We start from the raw sequence: 16006 nt of genomic DNA on the forward strand, positions 1-16006 counted from the left end.
ATTATGACTTCCACTGAAGCCACATTCCGTTGATCTCCCTCTCATCATCGTTAACGCTTCTGCCTGATGTGAACTTGTCAATCTGTCCTCCTTGTTCTTGTGCCTATTTTTCTCTTCAAGAATAGCAGCTGCAACATCATCGAAGACTAGAGTTTCAAGGTTTTTGGTCAAGTTGATGATGAGTTGATCATACGAATCTGGTAGACCTTGAAGTAAGATTTTAGCACGTTTCGTTCGCTTCTATATTATGCTCCACTGATGTGAGTTGTGACAATGGAGTATTGAGGGTATTGATGCGGTCTGTCACCATGGTTAACTCCATCATCCCAAGGGTGTAAAAAGTTCTCTTTAAGAAGATTTTTTTGTGTAATGATTTGGCCTCGTACAGCTTTGTCAGCGTATCCCATATCTCTTTGGCCATCTTTTTCTCTGCCACACTTGACAATACTCCATCGACTAGTGCAAGGTGTAGATTAGCAACTGCATTGCTATCCATCTCGTTCTACTTAGTATCGTCAATGATCTCCACAGGCCTTTGTACAATTGCCGCCAAGCAGTTATCTTTTCGCAAAACTACTTTCATTCTCATTTTCCATAATGAGAAATTGTTCCCATTGAATTTTTCGATTTCATATTTTGTCGCCATTTTGTTTACCAATACTATGACTGAACAATGACCCTACACAGAACCTAGCTCTAATACCACTGTTGGAGAGAAAATGAGTGGGTCGAGTTTGGCTGACAAATAGTAGAATTGAGAAAACACAATTAAAAATGGACATAAGTATTTACATAGTTCAACCAATATAGGCTACGTCCACGGGCAAGTATAAGAGGAATTCACCATAGTAGGGGAATTACAACACACTCTCTAAATATAAGGATATAACAACAATTAATCTATCTTGTAATTAGGAGAAACACGAGTAGGAAAATGCTTAGGAGAAAACAATAATTTTTTTCTCTATTTTTTTTCTACTAAAAGAATATTTTCTCTCAATTTTCCCTCTCCATACACTACTTTTCTCTCCAACTCCAATCCTATATTTATAGGAAATTTAGCCGCCTTTTACATTAAATTCTACCGCCTAATGCTTCAGAAAATTGGCTGGAATTTTCTGTACATGTGGCTGTCATTAGCTAGAAAATCCAATTTTGCCGCCACCACCACATTTGCATGCATGTATGTATTTTTCTTAATCATTAAGAAAGCAATAATCTTATCCATTTGGTCAAAAAATGTGGCTTTATTTATTAACATGCTTTGGCTTTGGTGTATTGTTTATTGGTCTACTGGTGCAAAGACCTTAATGATAGAGAAACCTTTAATTCCATATCCCTAAAAAAAGTAACAATAAAAGATTTGAAAAATACACATACATCTGCCGTCACGAATATTTGTTGGCCACATTCATAAAAGAGTACTTGCCGGGTAAGGTGCTGCGGCCACTTTCAAAGAGAGTGGAGGAGAGGGGTTGCCCGAGAAGGCGGTTTAGTGCACTGTAGTGGGCAATGGATGGGTTTGGATATTTAGAACGGAGCTGGGTGTACCAAACCCTAGCTCACATACCTCTTATAGAAGTCTCACACATGCGTGGAGTTGGAATTTTTTTTGTCTTTTTTTATTACATTGAGTCCTATAGTGGGATCGAACCTTTGTGAGACTCCTGGTTTTCTTCTGTAAGAAAAATCATAATTGTTTGGATATTTAATATTTGTTGGGATTTATCTACTGATGAATCGATCGAATTCTTGTGGAATATATTTTCTTTGGATTATATTATATTAGTCAAATTGAGGTGGTATATTTATTAAAAATGTATTTTAATTAGAATGAATTTAAAATATCTTGATCGAATTGTAGATGTGAAGGTTTTGGGAGCTTAGCGGTAGGGCATTTGACTGCAGATCAAGAGGTCATTGGTTCGAACCTGGTGGGGCCCTTTTATATCATTTTCTTGTTTTCTCTGTTGTCTGGACTTTAATTGAAGACGCTACTTAATTTTTCTTGGGTTTTTGAAATTGAAATCTCATGCGGTTCAATTGAAATGCCCAGTTCATTTTTCGGATTTTTATTTTTTTTAACTACACTATTGTACCTGCTTTTGGAATTGAAATCTCATGTGGTTCAATTGAAGTGCTCAGTTCATTATTATTATTATTTTAAAATAATAACCACACTATTGTACCTTGGGGAAAAAAATTGAAAAGAAGAAAACTAAGGTCTTGAAATTCAGGGTACTGTTTACCGAACTCACATAACCTTATGGGAAGATTATTTGCTATGGTTGACATTAACTCCGAAAATCAAGGAGAAAGTGGAAAACATAGATTTAGTATTTAGTTTACAGTATTTCCAGATGATCAGGGAGTAACAACAATTGGAGCTGGGGGAACCAACTTGACATTCGGTAAGCATTCCCATCCATTTTCCTTGCTGTGAGATACCGTGAAATGCTTAGGAACCCAATTTTCATCTTTTAGCTTTCTTTCTTTTGCAACCTCTCTCTGCTTCTCCTCGACCACAGTCTTTGCTTTCCTCGCTTTCTCCCAGCATTTCTGTAGAATAGCTTGGCTCACCTGGGCCCATATTACTGCTGATTCGCTTGGCAGAACATCCTTAATTGTAAAAATCACAGGATCAGAATCAAGAATAAACAATCAAACTATATGTGCAACATTTTGACATCAGAACTAGAGCACTATTGCTAATAACAGTTGAATCACTTCTATACATTCTCTCCTCTCCACAGAAATTCATTAGGCTTCCATTTTAGTTGAAAAATATAAATCAAACGGTGAGCACATTATGACTGACTATTGTGAATCCTACGGAAATTGGTGAGAGACAAATGTATTCAGACTGATTGGAAACATCATTGTTCATGATAAAACGTATGAAGCCTTCAATTCTGTAAAAACTTTATATGAAACTTAGTTGTTAGCTACCTGAAATCCTAATGTTATTAACCATACTTGTAACAAATTGAGGTTATCAGCTACATCAGACCAAGAGATCAAACAAATGTTTGTGGAAATAATTACCTTTGGGTCTTCGACTACAGGAGTCTTCAGTCCTGAAAGCACTTCATTTGCATTGTAGATGGTTGTGACTCTTTCATTGGAAACATCTTTGATGGTGACAGCTCTCCAATTTAAGCAACGAAAAAGGAAGAAAATAATATATCAATTCTGTAAATTATTTCATCATCTTAAGATAGATGTGTATTGAGGCACTTCATAAATTGCTACGAGTTTGGTACAAGTTTTCTCGAATGTGGGCACAGCCCTCAATTCTCAAGTGTGATTACATACGGCGAAAAGTCTTTTCACATATTTTGTAGTGGCAATTAGTGAGTCTTGTGAAAATAAAAGACTATAAATCAGCGTTAATTTTAAGGTACCTGTCCCAGTGGCCATTAATCTCGTAAATGGTCTGTGATAACGATGACTGAAAGATCTTTCCTTTAATCGACCTGTGTATTGATCGACGTGGAAAATATGAGCTGCCTCTATAACAAAGCTCTGCTTCAAGGCCAGTTTCTTTACATCGAATTATAGTGTTGCCCAACCATTCAACCCCAGGAACAGGTAAAAATCTTATCACAAGCTTTGGTGAGTTCATTGCATAAGTTTCATTCTTATCAAGGAGATTCAACTGTCGTACCCCATGCACCTCAGTTTCAATATGAGTGCCTGTAATTTTGTGTTTAGGATAAAATAATGATCCACAAGGAAGCATGTGAAAATTCATGCATTCAAAAGGATAAGCAAAATTATATCAGAATTAGGCCTTGTCACGCATAAGAGAATTCAGAACAACTGCCATTCTGGCTCGCGCTGTGCCTGATTCAAATTTCATGCTGGAAATGGCTGCTATGACAATTAGTGCTTGATTGATAAAACTTTGCTAAAAGCTTATCAAATTTTCAACTTGTCAAATTTCAATTTTAACCATACATTTTGTGGAACACATAAGTTTTATTAATTTTTTAACCACACATTTCATTACTGTAGAGATAAATTCACCTAATAGATAATAATAAACACCGAGTAATCTATCAAGTAAATAATGGAATTAATCTAAGTAAAATGAAACAAATACTCCCCTATCAATACTCCAATGATTTTGGCACCAAGATGGATGGATCGAGGCTCAGATCAAGAACTGAAAATCACACAGCAGCACCTCACAAATTAGACTAAAGTAACCCACTCAAATGGACCACAACAACTACCCAAAATATGCCAAGAGAAGCTACATACGAAAGGCAACAAGAGTAGACCAAAATAGGGGCAGAAACGTGCACGAAGCAGCAGCCAGGAAAGCTCAATCCAGCGGTCAGGTCGCCGGTATAGAACCGATAGAAAATGAGCAGAGACGATAGGCAGGTGAAAGAGGCTAAAGGTCACGAAGAGAAGCAGCCAAGAGAAAGGTCAGAGGCGCAGCCAATGTCAAAGAAAAAAAGAAAGCCTGTGTTGTGTCTCAACAAAAGGAGAAAAAGGAGAGATCCACCGCATAATAAGTGAAGAAATGAGTCGAGCCCGTAGAGCGGTCTTGGTCCTTCTTTGTAACTTGGGCTACCAAGTGTGATTTTCAACTCAAGACAAAGTGTTTCATTAATTGATTTACGAGAAATCTAATGAATAATTCCGACCTGAATATTCATCATTGCCCCCAGGTTCATTTGGTGTCAAAATACCAACAATTAAATTTACCAAAGCATTGTCAAACCACCCCATAATCAATTGTATATACATAAAACAAAATATGGTTTAGCGAAGAAGAGTTGAATACCACAGAACTTCGGAATGGGTGAATGACACCATATCAATTCGATGCTTGCTTTCTCATCGGTAGCATGAAGTGCAGTCACTGGAGGATGATGCGACACCTGGCATCATCAAGTACAAAATCACTGAAGCACATATATGGCTAGTTGATTGGGTTCATGGCTCGATTGGCTAAGCATAGCAAGTTAGCTACAGTGAGCTCAAACCCAGTATCTTTCTGATGAACAATAGAGATCAGTTCTCTACAGAGTATTCTATCTTAAATGAAATCCAGATTAGTTGTTTTATTTACAAATACGGCAGGGGTCCACGGGCATGATGAAACAAAAGAAGAGTCCATCATATGATGAATGCATATTGCTTCTAAATACATAACTGAATATGGAAACAAATTCACATCCAGCAGCCTTCATACAAGAAGAGCAGAAATTAATGAGGTAGAGCTACGAAATGCAGAAAGTGTAGAACATATACCTGTTCCAGAAGCACATTAAGAGTACCCCGCGAGACATGATGAGTCTCTCCAAGAACAGGATTGTAGGGAGCCAAACCAAAGGTCAAAGGACGCAAGGTGGATATGCTCCAAGCAATAACAGATATGATTCTGTCGAGAGGGCTTTCCCCATGGTTGCACTTGCTTAACAAATCAGTATTAATGCAATACACTGATTCTCCATAGCATTGAAGCTGTGACTTCGGAAGGTTGAATAGCGGTGGCAGCTGCATTTTTTTGCCAAAACAATCAAAATCATAAGCATAAATCCATTAGCACCCAAATATATCGGCTCATTATTCCGAATTCCAGTTACAGTTGCCTATACAAGTATCTTAACATACTCCTCGTTTCACACACACTGAACATTTCGTCAATACATAATAGATCAAATAATCGAAGGATTAACACTGAACACGAGCAAAATCAACCCGCATACAGGTTAAGCCACAGACACACAAAAGATAAATTATGAAAATAGCAAATGGGAATTACTTGCCTGAAGGCGTATGAGATCAGATCCTGGTTGCACACTGCTCAACAGACAGAAAATGCGTTGAAGTAGATTGGGCGATCCATTATTGGCTTCCGAATCCTCTCCCTCCAATGATAAAGGTGCAGTTAGTACAGCATTTGTCCCCAATTCCCCTTCCGTTAACTGCAAAGAAACATTTTCATATCATAATTAAATAAATCAACTATTAAGTCAATAGATGAATTTCACCAATCAATAAAGATTCAAAATACCCAATAATTTTGCTGCTGTAATTATAAAGCAGAAAGACCAAATCAAATTATTCATTTCTTGTGTCCCGTTTGATTTTCATTGTTAGGCCATAAAAATTAAAAAATATAACAGTTATCCATTACATCAAACCACAATATTTGAGTTTTTATTTTTTGTATGGTACTATACGACTATATTTTTCATTTTCATTCTTACAAAAATGATAATCAAACGGACCCCTAGCTCACTTATATTCTATCAAATCACAACACACGAAACAATTTTGATTGCATGCCAAGTATTTTTAGAGGAAATTACAAAAAAATGTCAATTTGGACACAGTCCAATAATCAAGTCTTCAGTCAACTGGTGGAATACGTCGCAGCAACCTGGGAGCATTAGCCGCTCTAGTACATCAATACATGTTCCTATGCCCATTCCAATATTGTCTAACTTTGCTAACTCCCCCTTATCAACCCATAGCTTGTTCGTTCTGGAAACACGTCTTCCTATTCTATCTTCTTTCGAATCTCCTTTAACGGGAGAAATAGAAGCTCGAGAAGGAATACCAAAACCTAGTTCACTCACTGAGTCTCTTTACATCCATGGCTAAATGAGTAAAGCGCCCAACTGGGAAAATTCATAGGTTCGATTCCTACTGGATGCCCTTGGAGGTTTAGTTCAATCGCTGCTCACAAAATTTATACACATAGCTTGCCCTTATAGCTTATGGGGCACTTCACTCATTTGCAAAAATGTCCAAAATTTTTCAATGTCCATTTTTGCAATTATTTGAACGAGAGTACCTCTAAGTAGCTTTCATGAAAAGTTACATTAAAATAATGTTTTCGATATTTCAAATGTTGTTTTAGATATTTGAATCTATTTATACATGTCAAATCACAATATTAAATGTTTTTGACATTTCATTTCGACTATGACATTTCTTTACACTTTAAATGTTGTTCTCGACAGTCTAGCATTTATTGTAATTTAATATGTGCAATATGAAATTATTTATTCTTTCATTAAGGGTAAAATAGAGAATTTGGTATCAAATTTGGCCATATTCGCAAAGATTATTAAAAGTGGACATTTTTAAATTGACATATATAAAATTGGATATTTTTGCAAATGCCCCATATTTTTATTGGTATTAGATTTGGCTAGCTCTTATTAGAATTGGACCATGTTCACCTTTTTGCAAAAGGTATCCTCGAAATAAGAAAGAGGTGCAAGGTCTTGTTTGTCCTCATTTAACAAAATAAATTATTTGCTGCAGTAACATTCTCCATCATACATTCACACAATAAAATATTCTATATACAAACCAATAAAGTTTTTTTTTTTAAATTTCAACCATATATTCTTCAAAAATTACTATTTAAAACTCTATATTTTCTTCCAAAATAGAAGACAATCAAGCTCTAAATATCCTCCACCATTCCCAATAAAAAATGAGTAATTTATTGGATGATTAACTGGAGCATCAACATTGTTAGTGGCAGCATACTTCGTCAAAAATGTGTCAAGTTTTAAGAGGAAAAGCTGAATAAAAAATAAAATATATTTTGAAAATAAAATCACGATGGCTAGGTTTTCTCTTTTATTTCTCAAAAGATATTTTTAGGCATTTTACTGTAAAAATTTGTTAATGAAAATAAGAGATAAAATAAGAGATGGGGTGATGGGGTGGAGTGTAACTGTCTCCAAAAAAAATCAAATTTTATAAATAATAGTGATTTGGGTACAAATCAATATCACCAACAAAATATATATGGTAAAGAAGTTCAAAATAAACAAATATTATCAATAGATTCCGTCGATTATTTATAAATAGGAATTTAGAAAGGATTTCGTTTCCATCTCAAACTCTTTCTTTCAAGTCAGAGAGATCAACGAAACTCAGAAAAGAAGCAATTAAAACTTAACAAATATGTATATGCAGTAACACAAACTCCATACACAGAGAGAGACATACAGTAACACAAACTCCATACATATAGAGAGAGAGAGAGAGAGAGAGAGAGAGAGAGAGAGAGATGCAGTAACAAAAACTCCACACACACACACACACACACACACACACATATATATATATATATATAGAGAGAGAGAGAGAGAGAGAGAGAGAGGAAATACCATTTAAGAGTAGTGGATTATTGACACTTGCGCGCAGAGAAAAGTTTTGAAGAGTCTTCTACAATGACAACATTCACATCTATTATCTCTATACCTATACATATTTATATATAGATTATGTTTGTGGGGTTGTGTGGTGGAGTGGTTTGGAGAGGTTGAATTATATGACAGTAGAAGGAACTTTTGTTTGGAAAATGCCATATTAACAGAAGAATTTGGTAACATTGTTTGAGAAGACAGTGTGTCATTTTGTGATTGGATGGAAAATGAATTGTGTTTTAAATAGTTAAATGATAAAACATCACGTGACATTATGTTAACCATTATACCACTATAGTATGATTCGTTTGTTTTAGAATAAAGAGAGAAAGAGAGCTGAGATATGAGATTTCTTGTCTTCTTAATTTCTTCGTTAAGATCTTTATTTAGGCATGGGAAGTAATGGAATTGCACAAGTTTTAGACGCTATATCTATTTGACAACCATTTTTTCAAAACCCTTTAATTCTTATACCCATTTTCAACTATACATTTAAACAATAAAATATTTTACACATAAACGCAAAAAAATTTCGTACTTTTTAACGCTACGTTCTCCAAAAGATCACTATTCTTTTCACATAATAATTTTCATGTCTCATTTACATGCAGATGCTTTGTAAGATATGGTGAGATTAATAAAAGTAACCCTTGAAATGAAATTTTAATCACTTTTATGCCTTTCACAATTTTACTTTCAACATGTTAGTCCAAAATTAGATTTCATGCATAAACATATTTTTGATACATATTCTTTAAAACTCTTCATTTTTTTATTTTTTTTAAAATTCATTTCTTATCACATACTCTTCAAATAAATATTTTGTGTTAGATTAAATTTTTTTTCCCTATTTTTTAACCACACATTCTCCATAAAATAAATTTTTACAGAATCAATTCTCAATAATCTATGTCAAATTGGCTCCAAAGGTGTATATTTAACTTGTTAATGCAACGAAAGCAACAAGTGATATTTATTCCGTATGCATGTGTGCGTGTCAATTCACCATCGTTATCCATTTTCGAATAGGGTTGATATATTATCTTTTGTTTCCTGGTTTAATATAAAAGGAAAAATTAAAACAAATATCCAATCATCAAACAATCACATCATGATACATAAACATAATGGTTGACATAATTCTTAACATAATGCCACATGGCAACCTATCATTTGATTGTTTAAAACACAATCAACTTTTTCGACTAATTGTCAACACATATTATGTCACTGGCAATGTAGCATTATTCTAAAACATAATATTTGGAATGGATGGACATTTAGGTTGTAACAAAATATTGTATGCATCTTTTATAGCTATGTTTTTAATGTAATTAAAGTGGCATTTTTTTTTTTTATAATATAGGTGATGTGATATGTTGGAACATTTAAGCAATTTAGCATTTTCCTTTTTATTCCTTGTGATAATAGCTCAAGTCACTTGTAAGGAAAAAGGAAGAAAAGTTTGCAATCCACATAAACCATCGAGTGCACGTTGAAGCATCCTAGAATAATAAAAAATTAAATTGTTAATATAGGGGAAAAAAAATAGAAAACACAGCAATTGTAGTCGAAATTGTAATTCCAAATAAAACTACTCGGTTATTCTTCAAATAACAATTTCTATTACGGAATGTTAACCGCAAAATCAAGAAAAATAAATTTATTTCACCTAACTGGGATTTACTCCTCAAACTTGCTAAATTCTACTCAAAATAAGAGATAGTAGCGAAATGACTATTTGAAAGGGATGCATATTCAATTTTATATCCTTCTTTGCTTCCAACTATGCGTATTATAAATTTCCGACGAGGTCATAAGGATAATTAAGTCTTTTCCTTAAATTACACGTGATAGTTATTGATTAGTCAGTTTAACTAATTTTGTTACATTTTTCACGTTTTATTGACCATGCCACATGTGTACTTCAATAACGAGTTTTGCTGGTATACAACAAATAAAAATATTATTTGTTCTTAAGTAATTTTGCACTCATACGTCTCGTGTGCTCATAGTTCGTATTCAAGATCAAACTCGTGAATTCGTATTATAAATGTTCGCTAATAGTGTCCTAAATTTGCACATTATCTGAACTTATTAGAAATGCTTGTTAATGATTGCAAAAGTTCGCATTGATTGATAACATACATCATTGTGAATATTGAAAAGTTGACTTAAAATTGTGATAATTTAAGGTTATAAATAAAATTAAAAAATAAAACAAAAATTGAGGGGATAAGTGCTAGTAAAACATATGTATCAATCTCTGTTACAAAATTCAAAACATAGATCGAGCGGCCTTTTATAAGAATGTGCAACAAAAATATTCTATGAAACGTCAGTCACCCATTTCTTAATTAATTTTAAAAAAAATAATAAACAATTGACTAATACCTATTAATATTTTTTATTTTGGAATTTAAGATTTTGCTGACCTAACCGTCAATTGGAGTTGTAATGTCAAATATTGCATGAAATTGAGCGCATTCAATTTCGACAACAAACATATATGTCATCACTAAGAACATCTATGATGGTGATACAAAATTGAATATCTCGAAAATCAATATTACATCCTCATGTACATCTCGATGAATCTAAATTCAAATTTTATTCCAATGAAAAATCTAAATCCACTTTTTACCTCTTATGAATACACTCTTATGAATATAAAGTTTACATATTTTTTACATCTTTCAAAAAATGTAATTTGCATTTTCTTTGCATCCCTCCATTGGAGAGGTTTCTAACCACTTCAAAGATCTAAATCATAATTTAGACATTTTACATCACGATTGAAGATGCTCTAATATAATAATACTACATGTTGACATCTATCATGCGTTACGAACATTAAGCGAGAAATTAATGTCTTGAAAATATAGCTTAGCTCGGTTTTAATCTTAACCAGACAGACAGAAAAAACTGATTGCAGAAAAAGTCCCTACTACATTTGAATAAAACAGGCCAAACATTCAAAAAACTAAGATCCTTTGTGTTATATAACTCAGAAAAAAAATATATAACTGCCATTCTGGTAATCAAAGGTTGAAATCCATGCTTTACAAAAATTATCACATAATTTATAATAATCAAGAGGTGTGATACAGACTTGATTCCGATCAATTTTCACTCTGGATCTGATGATCGAATGCTGTAGCGCTTGAAAAATTCCTTGAGTCCATAAGAACTGAGATCATAGTTGAACTGGAAATTCAAAATCAATTTCAGCATCTAGGAGCAAAGATGTCTCAAACACTAGGTGCACTCATAAATCTTACTAAACATGCACGACGTATGATACAAGAGACTTGCAAGAAATGAACTTAATGCAACAAATATCACCGACATTCAAACATTTATCAGAATAATATTTTTGTAAGAATTAATATTTCACAAAAATATTTTATACTCGAAACAACATGGGAAAGCTTCACAATGTCAGTATCCAACCCCAAATTAAAAGATCGAAGTATCCAACCCTAGTCAACGAACAACTCAAAAGACAAAAGATATCTACGATAGAGTTCTTTTTATCAGAATTAAACAATTTTACATCTCTCTAATTTTCCTATTCTCTCTTCCTGTTTAATCGGGCCATCTCTTTCATTAAGACCGGACAAGGGGGTTTAGAAACCCTTTAGATCGATGCCACAAATTCCACCCCGCAAAAACCATATTCTGTTAGATCATCACAGTCTAATTATTAGATAATATTAAAGGAAATATAAAAATGAGGGTTTATCTCTTCTGTGAATAATCTTCTTACTTACTTCAAAGACAAATTTACTACTTTCAAGAATGGAATTCAAAAATCCATAAACTACAGAATCCTTGAGTAACCACAACCAAAGATCAAATACATGAATACTGACTTAACACAGATGAATTATGAATGAAAAATAAGTTGTGTCCATAAAGAAATCCTATATTATGTAGTTCAATCCACCGGTGGATCGTTTCTTCCCAAAGAGGGAGTTCAAGAATTGTCTTTTACCTTTAAAAATTTCAAATTTTCAATCAACTGCGAAAGAAATGTTACAACACACAATACTGAGCAGAAAACAAAACAATAGAATTCTAGAATCATGTGTAACACATTAGAAGTAATTAATCTATTGAGAACCCCAATTTCTGAAACGTAATCAAAGGGCAAATATCTCACAAAATCACACAACATGAAGCCAATACAGATACATGAAAACAATATCCAGAACTTACAGGTAAAACTTTTACGGAATATTTTGTGATATTTGGATCAACAACTTTTCCTTGATTAGCTGCCTGTGCAACAATAACTATGAATCATTAAGTAGGAGTCACAAAAATCTAAATGTACAAGGGGATACAATGTAAAAACGACAGGACAGCAGCATCCATAAAGCTAAATGATATCTAGATCACTTTTTCTGCCAGTAAAGGTGCGATAAAAATCAGATATACAAACGATGATAAATATTAAGTGTCATCAAATTTCAAGGATGAGGAGAAGAGAGAGTAAAAGGAAATAATAAAACTAACAATTATGCATTCACCGCCACAAGACTCACCAAACACCGCTACCAAGAATAAGGCAGCAAGGAAAATTACCAGCTAGTTATAACAAAAATGTATGTGCAACCATAAAAACTCATTTCAGATACAATCTGATCCTAAGGCGTACACTAATGAGTTCAGTTTCCCATATAGTTGACATCATACGATAACCCAATCACATCAGTTTTGTCTATACAACCATGCATTTTTTTTTTTTTTTTCCTTTTTTAATGAAAGATCAAGAATGAAAAAAACTGAAGAACAAAAAATCTTCAAGTGAATGCCACTATGCCAGTTTTGAAATACACTGCTATTAGCTAGAGAAAAAAATAAAAAGAGGATACGACAATTCTGTTTTATATTTATCCCCCAAGGGAAACATGAAGGAAAACCTGTACATCACTCTAACGCCACTGGAAAAATTACTATAAGTTACTAACTCCCCACATCACTGCACACAACCAGCAATATTCATATTCCAACAAGATCAATGAATGGTACTTCCTCAAGTGCACCGTATCACCATCTTTACAATTAAATGGCTTCAGACAAATTTTTTTTGTCTTCATTTATAAGATTTTGCATAAAGAATGCATATTCTGCGATCATAGAAACTGACTCCTCTTCTTTATGCTTCCACTCAGCATTTGTTATTTTTCATCATAATTAAGCTTTGTTTGGATTACGTTAGGGAAAGTCCTCTATAATTCACCATCCAGAAGAAGAGACTCAGTTATGATTGAATAAATCACATTCACAAAAATTACACAGTCGAAGTATTGTTCTCAAATGGTTCAGATAAATATTAGAACAATTTGCTTCTTATAAAAGGAAAATTAAATTTAGAATGACCTCGAATGTAGAATTTGGACTACATGAAAATGTCGTCTGATCAGTAATTACAGCGCAGAGGCATTAACATATTATAGGCTACTACAAACCAAACCATACTTACCTGTTCTGGGCTGTGAAATATTTCCACAAATGGGTATTCCTTCTTCTGCCGCGCTATGCAAAATCCAGGATATTTTGGGCACTCAACCTAAGCAATCAGCACAAGAACCAAAATAGGTAAGGACAATGAAGAATGTTAACGTGAATTAAAGAAGCTACATCAATAAAATAAGAGTAGACGCTTCATTTATACAATAAGAGGTATTCTGTGGTTTACATCACTTGAGCCATTACAGATGCATATATGCTTTGATATACTTTCAGACAAGAAACTCAAAGAATGTACAGAAACACCTAGATGCTCTCTTGTACATGTGAAAGAATGCAGACAAAAAGAAGAGGGATACATAGGAAACATAGAACGATGAAAATCACTGTGTGAAGCGCAAAATCACTGATTAAAATATCACACTTTTACCCATAAAAACCTATATAAGGAAAATGTGAATATCTAAAATTTGGTTTTCCAGAATGTAACATCCAGATGAGGTAACTTACACGCATAAACTTTACATGTGGATAAAACTCGGCTGCAGCTTCTTCCATTACTTTGTCAAGATGTTTTGTGTGGTTACACCTGCAGCAGTAAAAAATATTGATATTTCAGGAATCATTACAACTACTAATAAAGATTCGAAAGAAGAAAGGAAGAATTAAATATTCCAAATTACTTGATGGTAAATGCAACAACCACAGGGTGACCTTTATGTAAAAGCTGCATAAACTCGCGCTCTGAGGAGAAAGGAATAACCCTCGATGGTCCAAGATCCTTAGGGTAGCCAGTATAATACCTTAAAAAAAAAATGAAAGAAAGAAAAGAGCAAGCGAAAAAAATTAAAAGGAGGACCAAGTAATCTGAAAAAGCCCTGGTATACTGTAATTTCAAAGCTAATGAATCAGTTTCCATCTCATTATGATATGCATAACATCAAACACAGGAAAACTAAGGGAGAATCATTTGCCCCCAGAAGCTACAGGATGAAAAACTCTCCTGCGCATGTAAATTTGCATGTAAATTTATACAAATTTCCATGCAAATGCCTTCAAGATACAGTACAAAATTTCACATATCAAAATGATCATTACAACATTGCCAGAAGCAAAACCAATTTGAATAATGTTCATGACGTAACAAAGGTAAAAGAACTGACGTTGTAGTTCATAATTGTGTACACTGTACAGTTATCAAGCTTGCAATAGATACTACAAAAAAATTATCCAGCACGAGCACATCCAACAAAATCAGTACAAATACATGCATACATTGATGGGAGGGTGACTGTCTAGGCACATACATGTCAAAGTGTTTTAACATACTTGCAGGTTGCACGAAGATTAAGCAGCATTCTGTTGAAAAATGATGACTCCTCCATTGTGCAGAACCCAGAAACGGTGGGGAGAATCTTGCTTTATGAAGAAACCTGCTGTTGTTTCAAGAGATCAAATACATTAATTTGAATATATTAAAAAGGGAAAATTGCAGCAACGGTACCAAACATTTCGTTTATTAGCAGACTTTGCCCAAACCTTTAGTTTATGCCACTCACGGTACCAAACCTTTCAAAAATATGCACCAGGGGTTCAAATGGATGGTTTCTGTTAATTTCTCCGTTAGTTGACTATAAGTCAATGGTTTGACCAACTGTTGAATAAATTTCAAAGGGTAAAAGGGGTATATATAAATATAATATTATATTAATAATTTAACAATAAAATAAAAAATAAAAGATTAAAACCAACCCACCACCCAAACCTAACCCTTTCTTCCCCATTCCCACAAAATACCCCTTGCCCCAAAGTCATTGCCGCCGCCACAACCTAGGCCGCTGAACGCCATCCCCACTACAAAGTTGCCACCACCTCCACCCAGGTTATTGACCACCGCAACTATTCAGCCAGAAGTCATCGCCACCACCACTGCCACCAATAATGGAAGAACGAAAGAGTGACGATTTTCTTTACTTCAGATCTGAAACAACCAAAATTGATTTTGAAGTCAGATTTGACTTTGATGATTTGCTATTGTTGTGGTATAAATGGTTAATTTAGTGAATGAAAGTGGTGTTGAGGAAAATGATGGCGGTGGTGGCAGTTTGATGGTGATGGTGGAGTGAATGTTGGATTGCTTGAGCGAGCTAAAGGTTCAATTTCACTCTGAATGCTTGAGGGGACTACTGTTTTTTAGGCGGTGGTGATGCCTAGTTGTGAGGAGGCATTGGGCTGGAGGTTGTGGCGATGATGTGGATGGTGATGGGGGGTGGCCGGCGAAGGATATGGATTCAGGTGAAATTGAAGCATGATTTGAATTGAGGTGGCGGTGG

The 16006-nt window shown here is 34.2% G+C and overlaps 2 protein-coding genes across 4 annotated transcripts; both read right to left on the reverse strand.

Annotated features, from left to right (window-relative positions):
• Positions 1–2203: 2203 nt before the first annotated feature.
• On the reverse strand, positions 2204–8281 carry LOC111366305 (oxysterol-binding protein-related protein 4C-like). 2 transcript variants are annotated; one of them, XM_022987036.1, is made up of 7 exons: positions 8157–8281; positions 5787–5945; positions 5269–5514; positions 4799–4895; positions 3405–3696; positions 3046–3148; positions 2204–2619 (listed from the first exon to the last, which is right to left on the reverse strand). In XM_022987036.1, the coding sequence occupies exons 1-7, from the start codon at positions 8157–8159 to the stop codon at positions 2365–2367; spliced, it is 1155 nt and encodes a 384-aa protein (XP_022842804.1). In that variant the 5' UTR covers positions 8160–8281; the 3' UTR covers positions 2204–2364. The 2 variants fall into 2 exon arrangements, with proteins under 2 accessions (XP_022842804.1, XP_022842803.1); XM_022987035.1 differs by lacking the exon at positions 8157–8281 and adding an exon at positions 7996–8045.
• A 2843-nt stretch (positions 8282–11124) lies between these two features.
• LOC111366306 lies at positions 11125–15115 on the reverse strand. 2 transcript variants are annotated; one of them, XM_022987037.1, is made up of 6 exons: positions 15003–15115; positions 14357–14476; positions 14184–14262; positions 13687–13773; positions 12417–12479; positions 11125–11402 (listed from the first exon to the last, which is right to left on the reverse strand). In XM_022987037.1, the coding sequence occupies exons 1-6, from the start codon at positions 15056–15058 to the stop codon at positions 11325–11327; spliced, it is 483 nt and encodes a 160-aa protein (XP_022842805.1). In that variant the 5' UTR covers positions 15059–15115; the 3' UTR covers positions 11125–11324. The 2 variants fall into 2 exon arrangements, with proteins under 2 accessions (XP_022842805.1, XP_022842807.1); XM_022987039.1 differs by lacking the exon at positions 11125–11402 and adding an exon at positions 11432–11876.
• Between the last annotated feature and the right edge of the window lie 891 nt (positions 15116–16006).

Source organism: Olea europaea, chromosome 17 (assembly GCF_002742605.1).
Source record: "Olea europaea var. sylvestris chromosome 17, O_europaea_v1, whole genome shotgun sequence".
Lineage (NCBI taxonomy): Eukaryota > Viridiplantae > Streptophyta > Magnoliopsida > Lamiales > Oleaceae > Olea > Olea europaea.

Bases quoted from the DNA above. Each gene is read 5' to 3' on its own strand.
- LOC111366305 (XM_022987035.1), bottom strand. From the start codon at position 8,016: ATGTATGGAGTTTGTGTTACT. The intron at 5,946-7,995 runs GTATGTCTCTCT...GTTTCTTTGCAG, and splicing joins TGTATGGAGTTTGTGTTACT to TTAACGGAAGGGGAATTGGG. The intron at 3,149-3,404 runs GTACCTTAAAAT...CTTAAATTGGAG, and splicing joins ATTAATGGCCACTGGGACAG to AGCTGTCACCATCAAAGATG.
- LOC111366306 (XM_022987037.1), bottom strand. From the start codon at position 15,058: ATGGAGGAGTCATCATTTTTCAACAGAATGCTGCTTAATCTTCGTGCA. The intron at 14,263-14,356 runs GTAATTTGGAAT...TTACTGCTGCAG, and splicing joins GTTGTTGCATTTACCATCAA to GTGTAACCACACAAAACATC. The intron at 12,480-13,686 runs GTAAGTATGGTT...ATTGTTGCACAG, and splicing joins TATTTCACAGCCCAGAACAG to GCAGCTAATCAAGGAAAAGT.